Source organism: Lathamus discolor, chromosome 3 (assembly GCF_037157495.1).
Source record: "Lathamus discolor isolate bLatDis1 chromosome 3, bLatDis1.hap1, whole genome shotgun sequence".
Classification (NCBI taxonomy): Eukaryota; Metazoa; Chordata; class Aves; order Psittaciformes; family Psittacidae; genus Lathamus; species Lathamus discolor.
The window spans coordinates 25872802-25890544 of NC_088886.1; the positions used below are offsets into that span (position 1 = coordinate 25872802).

Here is a 17743-nt window from a genome sequence, read left to right on the forward strand (position 1 = left end):
ATACAGTTTTGCAGTGCAAGTTTCCTCCAAGACCATCAAACCAACATTCAGCAGATTTAACTATGTGCTTTGCAGCACATAATGCCTGTATTAAAGCTGTTCAAAGCAGCACAAGACAGATGACAAGGAACCTCCCTCTACTGAGACCAGCAGCTTTATGTTTCACAATCTAAGACAGGAGTGCAGGGTATAAACACAAAGAATCACAGTATCATTTATCTGTGACAATTTCCAAGTGCTTTCCAAGCCAGCTACAATATTACTGGCGCAGGTGGGATTTTTTCTGCTGCTTAACTTTGAAGCTGGAGCCTGAATACAACCTTACACCCGTGAAATTAGTATCTTCACAGCTTCTAAGATAGGCTAGGGTGGTGAGCACAGCACAGTGTCTCTTCTGCACTGCCCCATGCTTGGTAATATATAAGGAGAATCAGCACAAGGCATGGAGGTGATAAGAGATACACAGACTGAAATCACAATTAGGATTTTAGCATGTTAATCATGGTGTTTCAGAATGAATGTAGCTCCTACAGACTGAAAATCCTCACTACGGTATAGGCAAGCACACTTACTGGAAAGGCAAAAGCCACACTGATTGAAAGAACATATGCTGTAGAGCAAAAAAATCCCCAAAAGATGAAAAATAGCCTTATTTTAAGCAAAATATTCTAAATTATGCAACAACTTTCCAAGTTGTGTCCTCAAATATTTTGTAGCACCCCACAAGCCTGATCAAAGATACAGGAGAATGATTTTGAATGTTATGACTACATTAATAATGTTCCTATGCACATTTACACATCAGTTTTGAAAAGTCCATTTGGATCTCCAATAAATGGTGAAAGACCAGCCATGGTCCCAGCCACTCATGTGGATCACAGGAGATCTGATCTTATTAAGCATAAAGTGATTTAATTAGTCAAAGTGCAGCAGCTGCAGTGAGAGGCGGCAATGAACATGTCGCAGATTTGAGTGAGGCAGTCAAAGGGCTGAATACTCTGTCTCCATTTGCACCTTTTCCCACCCCAAATCATCATGCAGACCTTCAGAAAGGTCTTGCTTTCATCCCAGTGGAGAAGTACATTTTCTTTAATGTCAAAAAGGCAATTTCCTCCTCAGTTCTACTTGGTTCTTCCGAATGTCATCTGAAAAAGGCAACAAGAAAATCCTTCTCTTCAGCTGCTACCTCCAGAGAAAATAAGCCACCCTGTTTGTAACATGAAGACTGAGAAATCTTTCCGAAGTCCCATTTGGACTTGTGACAGCTGCTTTGCTCTGTATATGGAGATATGTATCCTTCAACTTAAGTATTTAATGTCATCTTCTCAACCTTTATCAACACTTCAGTAACTATTTTTAACTATAGTCCAAGCATTGGTAAGCCCTACATGTACTATATGAATGTAATATAGGTAAGCTAGAAATAATCATGAGAAAAACACCTGCCAGCTAAACTTACAGTTGAAAGAGGAAATGTGGATGCAGCTAATAGCAACACTAAAAGACAGAGACAAAGAAAAAAGAAACTGAAGCTGTCCTGACATAGCCAAGCTGTGACGGAATGCCATGCATGACCTTAAAAGTGCATTTTGTATTTCTCTCTTACCTAATGTATTTTTTTCTTTTACTTTGTTAATATATTTATTTCTGTAATTTTTTGTTATTTATGGTGAAACTGGAGATGACAGGATATGATTTTTAAAGTACATTAGCTTCCTGTGTCGTGAGGTTGATCATCAAGATAAGGATGTGAAATCTAACCAGATGAAAGAAAACAAAATCATGAAGTGAAACTCCACATCTCTCAGAATTAGCTAGTTGTAATTTCCTTCTTCTCACACAGACCTCCCTCTATCCAAGTGCCAAGTGGTTATGCTTCTTCACTTTTAACAGCAAATACGAAGTGAAACACTAGCTGGTAACCTCATACAGGAAATGAGAAGACCTCCTAAAATACTGGAAAATTAAATAAGCATTCAGAAGAATATTTAAGCAGATTTTCAGGACATACAAACATAAAGGATTAAAAACAAGGCCAAGTGCAAGGTCCTGCATCTGGGCTGGGGAAACCCCAAGCACAACTACAGACTGGGCAGGAGCTGGATTGAGAGCAGCTCTGAGGAGCAGGACTTGAGGGGGTTGGTTGCTGACAAGCTCCACTTGAGCCAGCAGTGTGCACTTGCAGCCTGCAGCCAGAAAGCCAACCGTGTGCTGGGCTGTATCAAAAGGAGCGTGACCAGCAGGTCGAGGGAGGGGATTCTCCCCCTCTATTCTGCTCTCCTGATACCCCACCTACAGTACTGCTTTCAGCTCTGGGTCCCCCAGCACAAAAGGGACGTGGACCTGCTCGAGCAAGTCTGGAAAGGGGCCATGAAGATAATAAGCGGGCTGGAGCATCTCTCCTATGAACACAGGCTGGAAGACTTGGGGTTGTTCAGCCTTAAGAAGAGAAGGCTCCCTCCCTGAATCACACAACCTCAAAGCTTAAAACCCAAAAAGCATTTGATCCCTTCCCCAAATCCCGAGACATCACAAAAGCCAACTTGCAAAGCTCAAAGCAGGAGTTGCCCAGATGAATCATTGAACTGGGATAATTTCTGTACACAGATTAATCCATCAAGCAACTTTGAGAATGAAGGTAATTCAGAGAATCTCAGTGGATGCATCAGGTTGTGCTTGAATATTATTAAAGCCATGACCAATCAGGTCTTGATTGGCTTAGCTGATTTTAAGGCTTTAAATATGCTTTATTTGAACTGTATTAAAGAAGGGTGCAAAAAATCTACATGTTCCATTGATAATGAAGGAAATCACTGTCCCCTCAAACTGCAAACCCTTATCAAGTAGTATAAAAGATAAACACAACAGGAAAATTGGCAGGGGAGGTGTGGGGGGCAGGGAGCAGAGTGGGAGAACAACTTGCAATCCATACATCGAAATCATATTTAGAAGTGGTAACTCTTAACTCCAAATGCTTTTGTAACTATTCTCCTGACTGTGAGTTCTGACCAGAAAACCCAGAAACACAGGCTGGACCAGTTAAAACAGAGGGACTCTAAATAGAGGAAACAGCTGAATGCCAGGGCAGCTCGCATTGTAAGACCACATGCCAATTCACTTCAGTTTTCTGTTCAGCAAGAAACCCTATTTAATTCTGCTTCCTGGGAGAAAACAGACTTTAATCAAAAACTACTCCAAGTTTCTGGCTAAAACCCAGTATGATACATTCCTTTCTACAAGTGGTAGATTATAGAAAAGACAGAAATGCAACTTCTGGTCAGACATTACATCTGTATTTCTCCTGCCCTTGCCAAATTTACCCTTGCAAAAGTTAACTCAGTGCTTCTTAGAAGATGTGGGGCGAGTGCTGCCTTGGCTGGTGCTCCTTATCCCTGTAAATAATATTCCACAGTCAAACTCCAAGGATTTTTCACATTTCTTCTCCCTTTTCAATTTTATTTAATAAAAGAACACAGCCAAATTTTCTGTCATGAGCGTTATTATCCACTGTATTTCTGCACATGCCTATAACTTTGTCAGACTGTTTGGGTACCTGTTTTGATAGGCAGAATTGTTTGCAAATAAGGCTTTTAAAAGTATTAATAAAGCAACATCATGTATGAGAATGAATATAAATCAATACGAAGTCCTTGAAAAAACCCTTGAAATTCACTCTAAGGACAGAGCTAAGGTTACTGGAGTGCTTGTCAGTCACCATTTTTCTGCTTGCAGCACTTAGGTTTCTAGAAGACAGTGTAACTCCAAGAAATCCAGAAAATATTTGCTCCCATTTTCCTAGCTGCATTTCCTAGTTCTTAATACAGACTGTGTTTACTTACCAGTCTGTTGAGCAGAAATAATGGGACAGAAAGGATGAGCCTTGATGAAAGCACTTCAGTGTCATTAAGCACTCCAGTGTCTCTAAGCATCTTTGGTCAGATAAAAACTTGACCACAGAAAAGGCTGAGAGGGATAAATCCTGGAACAGATGCATAAATGAGCAATAGCTGAGCTATATGAAATATAATAAAACACAGACTTGCAGGCACTGGAGATGGAAAAGACCTATTAAGTCATCCAATCCCAGCTTCTGCCAATGCAGAATTGGCCCCTAGAGTAATGTGCTGAACTTTTAGAAAAAATAAGGCTGCCAAAAGCTTTGTCAAGCCTGTTACACTTGCTCCAGAAGAGAGAAATGAAAAACCCAAACCTAACGAACAGGCTTCAAGTCATGTAGGATTAACAGTGCCAGGAAAACTTGATTGTATCCCCGTCTCCTTACCAAACCTCAGTAAGGAGCAAAGGCATGGCTCCAGAACACTTTAATACTGTATGACCACCTCAGCTGAAACCAAGTTAATCAGAACTGAAAATCATAGAGGCCGGCATGCTATGGGAATTCAGGTTACTCTGGCAGCTACGTAGAGAGTATTGAGACTCAAGATATTTGGAAGTGCCAAGTGAAGGTGTGTTCTGCCTCCAACCCATGCTAATTTAGCCATGAAACAGTCTTTATAGTCCCTGTGACTGGGTGTTTGCCTACTGGGTGTTCTAGCCTTCAGCCTCTCCACACCTGCACAGCAATATACCATAATGCGTGTTTTCATTAGGGGAATGGAGTCCTAAAGGAGACCAGGAATGCCTTTGGCAGTGGAGGCAAATGAATAGCAAAGGAAGTTGAGAAGGATCGAGGAAGGACAGTGTGAGTCAACTGTCTGAGGGTAGTAAGGTGAAGCTCATGGCCAGAAGACAAAAGTGACAGCTAAAAAAGTGCACTGGGAGCCACTTCTGTAAGTAAAAGGGACTGTTCACACACTGCACTCTCATTTATCTGCAAGAACGGGCTTCAGGCCCAAGTGGCTGAGATTGCTGGAGAAGTTCCTTAGTATTCCCATCTCCCACTAAGAGTGCAGCAGCAGATGGGACTTGAACGTGACACTAAAGGCATGGAAGAGCCTGGACACCAGCAGAGGAACCAGGTCAGCTTGATGGAAAATGAGAAAAGTCATCTGAAAAACAGGAAAGCATTTATTTGTCTGAAGGATACAACTCATAAATGGTGTTCCAAATTCATGGGAGCAAGGTCGTTTTCATAATCCTAGCAAGTCACAACTTGTTGGGAGTTGTTATGTTTTCTAGTCTAACATACTTAGAAAGTGAGATTCAAAATTTATCCTCATGCGTACAATCAATACCATGTCTTACACACTATTCATGACCCAGCTACAGGGCTTAACCCTGGCTGGGGCCTCAGATGCTATCTAAACACCAACAGAAAATATCAAATGTTCAACCATTTGTGATATAACATTAGACATGTACAGGAGACTACATTCCCTTCACATTTTACAAACCTGGTCTACTATATCTATGATGCATTTGTCAAGCTTGCAAACACAGGTGAGAGTTTGCCATGCCGTATTTAGTAAACATCTCTTATGATTTTGTATCATGATAGTAGATTTAAATGAGCTGTCAGAGAGGGGAATGCCACTTTCAAAGCAATTCCCATGTTTTCTACCTAAGCGTACTACACTGCAGCTCAAATCCCACTTAACTTTGCTCCCAGCAAAGCAAGAAGGGGTATGCTACTGCATTCCTCAAGGTACTGAAAGTCATGCATCTTTTGTAAGTGACTTGCATTTTTTTTTTCAGCTTTTTAAATCTTCACTGGGGTGAATGATGTACAGGAAGAGGCCCTTTCTCCACTCACCATGGTTTGAGTGTCTCACGCAGTCCCCCAGTACGGCACTGAACTGCCTCTGAGCTTCTGGTTCTGAGAAGCAATAGTAGCTGTGCCGGGCGAAGGGCTGCCACAGGTAAACTGGGAACTCCCTTGGCAGCTGAACAAAGGCTTGAGTGGCCTCCTTTTCACTTGAACCTACACAGAAAAAAGACATCTCCATGTGAAATCTGCACATTTCTTGGAGGGTGTCCCTCTTTTCCTCTGCTACAACAGAGACAACAGGGATGCACGAGACATGAAAAAATCATCTCCTTCTTGATCCAAGTGATTTGGCACAGAGGTCACGGAGACACATCTGGATCAGACAAACTCAGCAGGCACCAACCACCTCTCTAGGTTATACCATACAACTTCATGTATTTTTGTGGCCATAAACTACACAGTTTTGGTAACATTTCAAAGAAACTATTTCATTGGCTTGTAGCTGCTACGGAAAAGGTTTTTAAGGCAAATGTGTAAGTCAGTGAGCAGGCATACACATAGAGACCACATAAGAGCACATGATCTTCCAAATAGAAAAGAACTGCATTAAACCATATAGGAGCAGCAGCAGTTTCCCTGTCTCCAGGGTCTCCAAATACAACTGCAAAATGGCCTTATGAACTGTCACTTCAAGCCCTTGAAGGTAAAGCAAAGAAAGCATTAAGTATCTTTTTTCCACCTGCTCTGAGTCACTGGGAACAGGGGATGCTATACAACGCAGTTTATGTATGACCAAACCCAGTCTTGTGTCAATGCCATGCATTGAGAGCCCAGCTACAAGGAGTTCATCTCAGGGGGTCTTCACATCACACAGAAAGGGAGAAGAGCCATAAAGGACCCAGTCACTCTTTGTGAAGGGAGACCATGGGAAGCCCACAAGCAACCTTGGGCTGTTCCACATTGCTCAACCTCAACTACCGCAGAGCTGTGGTACACACAGAGGACCCCTCCAGCCACTGCTGCCTCATGTTACCCTCTGACCACACTTGGGAAAGCGGTTTAAAGGGTCATCTCCCAACAGTCATAACTTTAAGTGGTATGAAACAGGCCTTAAAAAAAATATCTTTCTCTACATGTTGCCCTTCTCACTTTCCTTATGTGGCATCCCATCCCATTTTCCAAATCTGACTCTGCAACATGAGATCTTCTCCTTAAAGCCTGAATCTTCTCCATCTTTGTGGAGTGGGGACAGGCAGGATCACAGCAGTTGCAGTCCCAGAAACAACAAATTCAGCAGCAGCAACCTTCCTGCCCTCTCTGTGGGACTTATTATCAACTGTAAGTCAACACAGGCAGCTGGCATCTAAAAATGGAAACAAATAAACCAGGAATATTAACAAAGCCCGGGAACAATGGTGGGGTGGTTCCTGCCCTGCTTCAGCACAGCTTCCAGCAGCTTCACGCTGGGATGTTGGAAAGAAAAGGGAGACAGCATTTCTCTGAATGTTAGCTTATAGCACGTTTTGTGTACATCCACTCTGGAGCTGTGCTTTGACTTAGAAAAAGGGCTGTGCCCATCTCCTGTTGCCCCATTTTAAAGTCTATCCTGAAAGCCCAATGAGAAGAGGTCTGCATAAGGAATGGAGCCTGGGGTTTGGCAGTTCAGCTTTGAGCAGGGCTTACCAACAGGATCTGGAAAATGTTTATCAGATAGCAAATTGTAATCTTCTTCTGAAGTCAGTACTTTGCCTCCTGCAGGAATAACATGATATTTAGGGCTGGCTCCTTTCTGGTAGGCCTGGAAAATCAAGAGAGAGGGAGTCAAATAAGAGATTTAAAGACAGGGAAAACATAAAACCCACAACTCATTGACAAAGCTAACACATGGGGATATTCCCCAAAGTGAAATTTTTGTCAGACTGAATTTTGGATATATTCCCTAGGCACATCAAAGCTAAACCATGGTTAAACATAAAAAACATATTTGAAAATATCCTCTAGGCGTTTATCAGCTGTGATGAAGAGTCAGGGACAGAAGGGACAGGAAAGCATGGGATTTGCTTCTAAGTTCTATTTGATTGATTTGTCATCCAGGACTGTTTGACTACAGCAGCTGCCATATCAAAAGTTTCACTGCAGTCAATTTGAAGCCACCCAAAAACTGCTACTGAAAACTCAAAAACTGCTACTGAAAACTCAACTGCAGAAACATGGGAACATATTACCCTGACATACAGATAAGAAGTGTTCTGTGATAGGCAAAGGAAGGTTCAAAGCATTAAAATTATTCACTAGTTCTTGCAAACCTATATGGCCAATGGAAGACACCTGGTTGCACCCAGCCATCCCTCTGGACTCAAGGCTGGAGCCGCCTCGCTGAGGACAATATTTCATCTAGGATTGCTAACAGAAAGGTAGAGAAAATTCACTTGATATCAGTTTATTTGGAAGCATAAAAGGAAGAAGCATTTACCTCTTTATTCTCAAAGCAATCCACTGTGTAATCATTTTTGATAACAACATATCTGTCCTTCCACTTCTTCAGATCCTCGGCAAAATGCAGCAGTTCTGCTTCATATAAGACCGCCTCAGCTTCCATCGGGGGCTACAGAGATGATTTTTGAGTTTCAAAATTACTCTGGATTACTCTGGATTTCATTTTGAAGCTTTTATTTCTACATTCCCATAATGCTGCTACGAGGGCTTTTGAGTCTTCAAAGGCAATTTAAAGTTATTAAACATCTCTCTGATTCTGACAGATACTACATACACAGCCAAATTCCTGTAACCTGAGGTGAGGAGGCAGCAGAAGAGCTCTGCCTTCCAAAAATAATTCCAGCTTTCTGAGACACAGCATTCTTATTTACCTTTCAGTTGGCATGCTGAATGCAAGATAACTGTAGTTCGTCATTTCCCATTTTCCACTATGTACAAAAACTGTTTCATCAATGCAGCAAAGAGTTTTATTATAAAATTGTAAATTATTTCCCATTTCTTTTGCACCTGTGCTCTTGTAACTGATATGCATCTTTCTGAAAGACAGGGCTCTTCTATTATCCTACCTTTACATCCCACCTCATTGATTTATCCTATTCATTTCAAAAGCATTGGATTTAGATTTGTTTCTTAAGATTGAACGCTGTTTCTCTGCATTTTCCTCTAATAAGAAAGTTTTGTTTCTCTTTTTGTCCCTCCTCCCCTAATAAAAAACATCTTTCTATAGTTCACAGAGGGGATTATTCCCATCTCCTTTATGGAACCCTGTAGCCGAGGATAATTAAGTCCTGAATGTATGATCTCTGTCCCAAGATTCTTGCAAAACATTGCAATTAGCAGGAAGCAGCTACTTTTGGCCAAGTGTCCAACTCTACCTTGATGAAATGCATGCTTTGTACCAAACACTTGTGTCATGATTCTTCTCATGCTACATTCAAACAAGACCAACACAAAGATTAATTCTCCAAAATAAATTTTAAACCTGCACCCAAATGCAACTTTTCCACCTAAAACATAACTGAACCAAATCCAACATCTGCACTTGCAACTCTGTTGTGTACGCTTGGGTTATATAAAAGAAAGTACACATATAAAATGTCCCAGATGCACATTCATTATGTATGCAACTATCCAATATAAGAAGCTGAAAGAACACTTCCTATACTGGAAATGCTTGTATACATATAAAATACATATGTATATGTATATATTTATATAAAAAGCATTTAAATAACTTGACAAATACTTTGGATTTGGTTTTTAGAAGCTCTGAGTATCTGAACTGCTTATAAACTTTACTTGATAGTATTAAACACTGGGAAAAAGAAAACCAAGCTCAGTCAGCGTCTGATACACTTACAGCTCAGGTTTTCATACACTGCAGCTACTGAATGTGTTATTTAAATAGTTAATGTGTTAATTAACTCAGCCAGGAGAGCAGAGCTGAATGGCATCTTAAGGATGGGGAATAGCTTACATGCCCTCCTACCTTCCTTTTCAGGAACCGGGACTGGGAATCCCGGTGCTGCTCCAGCTCATCCTGCACATGCTTGCAGAAAGCCACCGCATACTGGCGTCTGTAGTGCGGACTGAAGTTTTTGATGACAGCCTCTGTTTTTCCTGGAGCAAAAATAGAGATTCAATTGTATTTAATGTACACAGGTTCAGAAAATGCAATGCAGAACCAAGGCAGTTATCACCAGCAACCCAAAATACTGTCAAAGCATAACTATGGTCACTTGCTGCACAGGAGATCAGGAAACCCTCAAAAATACTTTCAGCTGTTGTGATAACAAAGCATGCAGGGAATTTGTCCAAGAAAATGTTGGGATTTGGATGTTGTTCTTCCTTCTAAGAGTGGTCAAAATATATCCCAAATCCATTTCTCTCAGAAAAGACGCTATCTGCCTCTTCCTGGGACATACTGCCACAGAGTCATAGGTGCTCAAGAGCTGGTAAGGTTTTCAAAGAAACATACAGACAAATGATACTGGCTAGTACTTAGCTGTATTAACCAATTTATTCACATAGTGAGATTTTAAAGCTGACTTAAAGCTCCTAAAAAGGATGTTTTCTAGGCTTGGGCACCAAAGTCTCTTCTTTGTTTTAATGTAAACAGATACTCAGTCATGCTGCAATAAACACTAATCTTGTATTGTCTTGCTATGATCAAGATCTCATCAGCAGTAATAAGAGCAATAAACACACTGACAGTCTCATTTCTGAGAATCTTGAAGCAATTTACAAGTAATTGACTCATTAACTCTATCAAAGAAATAATAATGCTTTACAAACAGGGAAGTGAAGCTGAAAGTTACAGCCATATGCACATACATGACTCAGAGAGTCTCTGGCAATGTGAAAACCAAAACCTGAACTCTGATATACACAGCATCCCAACCATCCTGAATACTAGAGACATCTCTTTCTTCTGTGTATTAAGGAGTCCCATGACAAAGGGTTGTGTTTTTTTGAGCATACAAATGAGAAATGGAATTTCACAACTCAAGGAATTTTGATGCTTTCAAAATTATACTTTGTTCCGCGTTGGGAAAATAGTATCAAATTTTATCTAGAAGACAAAAAAAATGGTAGTGCCCAAATTGAGATTTCTTGAAGTTTTTAAAGATATGGACTCCAAAACCAGGACTGGCATTCAGCACTCCTGAAGGGCCAGACAGAGGAACCAGCAAGAAGCATCATGACCTCCAGAGTCCTGAAAAACCATGGGCATCATATAATGATATTGCTGGACTGACAAACTCCTTCCAGCCACCCACCAACGCGGCCACCAAAAGGGACCCACTGGGAGTTTTCATAATGTTTCTATACTTTATACAAAGGGCTGTGAGCCTGCAGCAGCTATGATGTAATCAGAGAGAGGTTTAGACAGGTTTGCTGTTTCAAACATATAAGCACAGTCCTTCTAAAGTAACTACGCAAAACTTCCTGGATTAGTACTGAGTCTGCTGCCATTTCTCACCAAAAAAAATCTGGCTTACATGTCAGCACAGTTCCCAGATTGTTCATGCTTTTTTTCATCTTAAATAATTTTACGTATGGTGAAGAGAAAAGCTGTGGATTATTACCAAAATAAGTGTATTGGGAATTTGCAGGAGAAAGTGTGTGGGATGCTCTGGTGTACAAGAGGCTACAGTCCAAGATTTACCACATCTGGTTATCTTATTTCAATTTAAAAAATCCAAATATGTGTGGCTGAGACTGCCATGGAAAAATAATTAGTTTGCTAAGGAGTTCACAGAGTTGTGCGATCACAAAAGGTTTTTAATGTGCTTATTTTAGGTCCAGCCAGAATTTGCTCCTAGTGTGGGACATTATTGGGTTGTTAGAGGAAATTTCATCAATTCAGATAGCCACAGTATTTAATTTCTCTCTAACTTCCTGATCGTTACATTTACATCACTATAGCTATGTGGATGTGCGCACTATGGAAAAAGCTACACATCAGCTCCTCTGCTTTTGCAATTTTATTTTCAGTTTGATGCCCAGAATTTGACACCACTCAGGTTTAGGGACAACACTGACATGAACTTTCATTCCAGCTACTGCTGTGTAACCAGCTCAGAGACGTGAGCTGGAGCCTTTTCCTGCTTAAGCATCAAAAGGATCACTGCCTTCAGCTGAACTGAAGGCCCCTTTTGACACAATCCTACACCATTCTAACCACACATCACCACCAGGTTACAAAACTGCCACAAAACTGGCTACACGGAGAAGACAGCTCAGCCAACTGCTGCATTTACTGCATTTACTGGAAAAAGGGAAATATAACCCCCATTTTCAAGAAGGCGAAAATGGAAGACTCGGGGAATTACAGACCAGTCAGTCTCACCTCTGTGCCTGGCAAAATCATGGAGCACATTCTCCTGGACAGCATGCTAAGGCACATGAAAACCAATAAGGTGCTTGGTAACAGCAAGCATGGCTTCACTAAGGGGAAATCCTGCCGGACCAATTTGGTGGCCTTCTATGGTGGGGCTACAGAACTGATGGATAAGGGTAAAGCAGTTGATGTCATCTACCTGGACTTGTGCAAAGCGTTTGACACTGTCCCACACAGCATCCTTGTCTCTAAATTGGAGAGAAATCAATTTGATAGATGGGCAACTCGGTGGATAAAGAACTGGCTGGATGGCCACACACAAAGGGTTGTGATCAATGGCTCAATGTCCAGCTGGAGACCAGTAAGGAGTGGTGTCCCTCAGGGATCGGTGTTGGGACCGGTCTTGTTTAACATCTTCATTGCTGACATGGACAGTGGGATTGAGTGCGCCCTCAGCAAGTGTGCCAATGACAGCAAGCTGTGTGGTTCGGTTGATATGCTGGAGGGAAGGGATGCCATCCAGAGGGACCTTGACACTCTTGTAAGGTGGTCTGATGCCAACCTTATGAAGTTCAACCACGACAAGTGCAAGGTCCTACGCCTGGGTCGGAGCAATAGCAGGCACAGCTACAGGTTGGGCAAAGAAGAGATTCAGAGCAGCCCTGCAGAGAAGGACCAGGGGGTGCTGGTTGATGAGAAAATGAACATGAGCCAGCTCCAGTGTGCGCTCGCAGCCCAGAAAGCCAACCGTATCCTGGGCTGCATCAAAAGGAGCATGACCAGCAGGTCGAAGGAGGTGATCCTGCCCCTCTGCTCTGCTCTTGTGAGACCTCACCTGGAGTGTTGTGTGCAGTTCTGGTGTCCTCAACAAAAAAAGGACATGGAACTGCTGGAACAAGTCCAGAGGAGGGCCACGAGGATGATCAGGGGACGGGAGCACCTCCCGTATGAAGATAGGCTGAGGAAGTTGGGGCTGTTGAGCCTGGAGAAGAGAAGGCTGCATGGAGACCTCATAGCAGCCTTCCAGTATCTGAAGGGGGCCTATAGGGATGCTGGGGAGGGACTCTTCGTCAGGGACTGTAGTGACAGGAGAAGGGGTAATGGGTTAAAACTTAAACAGGGGAAGTTTAGATTGGATATAAGGAGGAAATTCTTTCCTGTTAGGGTGGTGAGACACTGGAATCAGTTGCCCAGGGAGGTTGTGAGTGCTCCATCCCTGGCGGTGTTCAAGGCCAGGTTGGATGAAGCCTTGGGTGGGATGGTTTAGTGTGAGGTGTCCCTGCCCATGGCAGGGGGGTTGGAACTAGATGATCTTGAGGTCCTTTCCAACCCTAACTACTCTATGATTCTATGATTTGCAGAGTCACTACACAAAGCTGGAGGGATGTCAGGAGGCCGCATTAAGTTTTCACTTAGGCAATTTTTTCACAGATTTGCCTGTAGGACAGCACCAGGTGACAATCTCCACTCCAAGTCTTCAGTTTTAAGACACCAGTTTTTTTGAGGCTTACTGATTATAGGACATGCTTGCATATAATAGCAGGATACCAGTGCTGCTGAAGCAGAAAATCCCTGCCCGTATGACATCCTTTTAAAAACCAGCCTGCTTGGGCAGAGGCATAAGCTTATTATCCAAATAAGGATAAAGCTTCCCAAAACATTCTTTGTAGCACATTTTTTTCCTTCTGGTCCCAGCCAGCAGTATGATGTTGTTGGCCCCAGCCGCGGTGGAGTTTCCTCCTCAGGGTTTGCCTCTGTTTTCCACCACAGCTTTTTCTTTTGCAGTTTGCAGTGGCCTCATAATCTATTACAGAGGGCTCTGGGACACTGGACCTCACTTGACTATTGCCTGCATCCTGCAATAAAAATTTGTAGAGGAAGTGGAACAAAGAACAAAATTATGGAGTTGGGAAAAAAAACCCAACAATCGCAGGAAATACCTGTAATTTTGGCAAGGTCTTTCAATTATGTCTATGTCGGCTCAGAAGTGTGATTCTTCAGTGTCAACTTTTCTTAGATCAGCTTAAAGTACAACGACCAAAGAGAAAGGAATATGTAATTCATAATACATATAAATGAAAAATATTATATCAATGTATTTTTTTATGTGCAGACTGTATTTACTATCAATCAAAACATGAATCAAGGAGCAAATGCTTTAGGCTGTTTATTCTAGTCTTTACACTACTTGTTGCAAAGGATCTCTGTATTAAAAATTCTACCTTCTAAAATTAGAATAAAAGGTTTTATTAAGAGATTGTAAGTGGCAACACATGAAGACCTGGTCTTGTACTGCTTGGCAGAAAGGAATTGCAACATTATCTACGGGAGGGAAGAGAAGTGGATGAACCCTTGATCCATTGTTTGTTGATGGATCTTTAAACTCCTGTGGTTTACAAAAGATGAAAATACGCTATCAGAAAATGAACATCATGGAAACAGTCATGAGTAATAGGAACTCTTCCCATGTAATAATAATATGGGGCAACTGGAGACAAAATACTCCAGGGCAATTGAAAAATGAGTTCCCTTAATTCTTATCCAAATTTAGTGTGGCTTGCTTAGTCTGAGCTGTTTATATGGAGCAAGGCCAACCTTCCCACTTCGCTGGTCTGGCAACAGTGCAGTGTCAGCCTGTGTGAATGGGATCTGAAACCCAGCAGCTAGGATGTTTATCCTAGGAGAATATGTAGCTTGATCATCTCCAGTAGAAGCCTTCATGCAACCGAAATTACCAACAGGAAAGGATGAAAAAGATGAGGGTGGAAGGATTTCTGTCAAATTAATGAGGAAAGGATCTATTCCCCCTTTGCTGAGGGGAATGATCCTGCTCCAGAATAAACTTTGCCACTGCTTCAAGATGCATCTCCTGTTCCACAGAAACATTCTTGCACTTGATCACAAAAGTTTGCCACAAGTTACGATACGTCTTTTAAAACAAAAAAGAATGTCATTGCACTGACAAACAAGAAACATCTGCCAGTTGCCCCACCGGAAATCAGGAACCCTCCCCCAAACTTGTTCTTGCTGCTCCACTGCCTTTGACCTTCTTAACTGTGTGTCACTCGTGCTAGACACTTGTATGTAACTCCAAGTTACATACACCCACAGCATGTCCTCAGATAGCTGACTTTCAGTTCTGTGTTTCAGTGCTTTTATTGAAATAAACTGGTAAGAATACTCTTTGTCAAGTTGTCCCATGAATTTCTGCCAGTGTAGCCACTGGCTTTCAGCCTGGTGGCTCAGCTGCATGCAACCCAGCTAGCTCACCCTGCCACACTTCTGTCTCTTAACAATGAGTTGCCAAGAGACTGGTGCAGATGCAGGTCAGGACAATTCAGAAGAAAAGGGCAGAAAACAATAACTTCTTGGCTGGCATACAACAGAGGGGTTGCTCACACTCACTTGATTTCAGCCATTTGGAAGTCAGAAAGAGAAAGAGGTAAGGACTTCAAATGAAAATTGTTATTCCACTTAAATATTGGTGTTCAGTAGTAAGATCTTGCTACCTTTATCTTGCTGCCTTCCAAGGGTAGCAAGATGACCATGACACTTCCTCTCCATAGCACAATTGCTTGCACTCAGCACCTTCTGAATGTGGTTTTCAAAAAATACCACTATCAGTAATATGAATCTCTTGGGAGGTCTGGAGGGTTTATCTTCTTAAATTATTTAAACCTGTTGGAAAATATACTTTGCCCTCAAGAGACATGAACTATAGGAAAAGTAGATGATCTGCTGTATCAAAGCAAACCCTAGAGAAAATAAAACCTAAAAGAAACAATAAGGATTGTGGATGCTGAATGCCAGTACATCCAGCACTTCAAACAAGAGTGAAGTATTGAAACAGAACACGAATGAGTGATTTTGTCCCTGTATTTCTTCCACAAGGCCATGACCAAAGCCATCAGAAGTAAATATAAAAAGATCAGTCGATCATATCCACATGGTACTTCACCAGCCAGGAGTACAACCCACAACTGGGCACATGCTTTCAAATGACAAACTATAAACTACACTGCATGCCTTAATGTTATTCAGCAAATTCAGTACCGAGCTTTAAAATTACTATCATCCATCCATCCATCCATATACATAATCTTATTCTCACAGCCCATCAGGGTAGCAGCAAATGAGTTAACAAAATAATTTCAGTGTCGACTTCTTCCCAAGTCCAAGATAAACTCAGTCTTTGTTCAGGATAAACATCTAAAATTGTAGATGCTCTACTTGAGCCCCGCTAATTGGCAAAGCTGGATGTCAATATTAGCAGCTCTGAAACAGATTGGATGCTTGCCATGAATACAGAGAAGCAGCCTCTGCTGCTTCTGCTGCAATACTGTGTATAAAAGCTGCTCTTCCTGAATTCACTCATTCATTTGAAACATCATTATCAATTATTAAATGCATATGGTAAACAGAAAACCTTTAAATGCAATTCTCTTTGGCATATACTCTCAAACAATGCCCAGCACCTTCCAGGACTCTGGTACATGTAATAGCGCAGTGGCAAATACCAGCGATTCCCTCTTTCCTACAGTCTCCTTTCTTGTGCAGTAGTGTTAAAATCCAAGTGCTCCCAGGCTTTGCCCTACACATACAGGGAGGCAATATAAAACACTCTTTGTTATTGAAAGCACAGCTCAGTTTGATCTTTATTTACAGAAACAGTATTTTGATTATCTGTGAGTCATGACTTAATACCTGTTATGAAAAAAGTGATGACAGACACAAACCCCATGTTCTGATTTGGCTGAAGCACTTCTCCACAGGTTTGTTTGCACTCACTCAGCCAAACCAAGAAGCTCTCTGGTGGAGCCACCGTTCTTCCCCATGTAGACATGCTGAAAAGCATGTTTTGCACCTTATAAAATACTGAAACCAATTATTTACTTTCAGCCTTGTTTGTATTAATGGATCCTACTCTTATTAAAAATTTATAATGCTGTAACTACTCTGGAGTGCACACACGCCCAAATTATCCATCTGTAATGCAGACACTGAATTACACTGGTAAAATTCCAGTTAGTCACCTAAAACTCAACACATATGAGAGGAAGATACCCATCGCACCTCAGATCATATTTTTCCTTAATGTCAGCATATAAGCAGTCCTTGGATGCTTAGCCCATCTTCTCTATAGGATGATCGAGAAAGTCGATGCTGTCTTGTGAAAAAAAATCAGATTTGTTAGCAAGTTTGCCCGCTGAGACCGTGGGTGTGAAATCTGCGCTCTACCAGAAGTGAAGCTTCTCTCTCAGGGCAAGCTAAACAAACACATTTGTAAGTTTGTGTAAACTTTATCCATGGCAAAGGAGGAGCCAAAAATAACAGGCTCCATTCCAACCTTGCAAATCTCCTTTTCTACGATTTTACTCAAGTACTTAGGTCTTTCTCAAGTGCTCTGCTAAATGAGGCTAAATTTTATACTGAGCTGTACAATTATCCCATAGATTTCAATAGTTTTATACACCTGTGATGTTCACCTTGGGCAACTTCACAAGTATCTCCTATTTCAGAGGGAGTAGGAAGACCTGAGTAGTAGAGACCTCACACTCTCTTAAAAAAGGGCTTCTTTTCTTAAAAGTAGCTTGTGATTTAACTATGGATCCTGCTATTTGAAATTAATTCTGAATACTATCTCATTATTAAAAAATGCAGAGCAAAATACAGAGCACTAATCCTGCTTAAACACAGCCCCTCTCTTGGGTCAAAGTCAGAAACTCATTCCTACA

At 41.6% G+C, this 17743-nt stretch overlaps 1 protein-coding gene across 1 annotated transcript in view; it reads right to left on the reverse strand.

The window, feature by feature from the left end:
* NIBAN1 (niban apoptosis regulator 1) overlaps window positions 1-17743 on the reverse strand; it is a 74305-nt gene that overhangs the window by 30524 nt on the left and 26038 nt on the right. Inside the window, exons 2-5 of the mRNA XM_065674210.1 lie at window positions 9654-9784; window positions 8142-8273; window positions 7352-7466; window positions 5714-5881 (exon numbers count right to left, since the gene is read on the reverse strand). Of these exons, the coding sequence (XP_065530282.1) occupies window positions 5714-5881; window positions 7352-7466; window positions 8142-8273; window positions 9654-9784 (546 nt within the window). The remainder of the gene's footprint in view (window positions 1-5713; window positions 5882-7351; window positions 7467-8141; window positions 8274-9653; window positions 9785-17743) is intronic.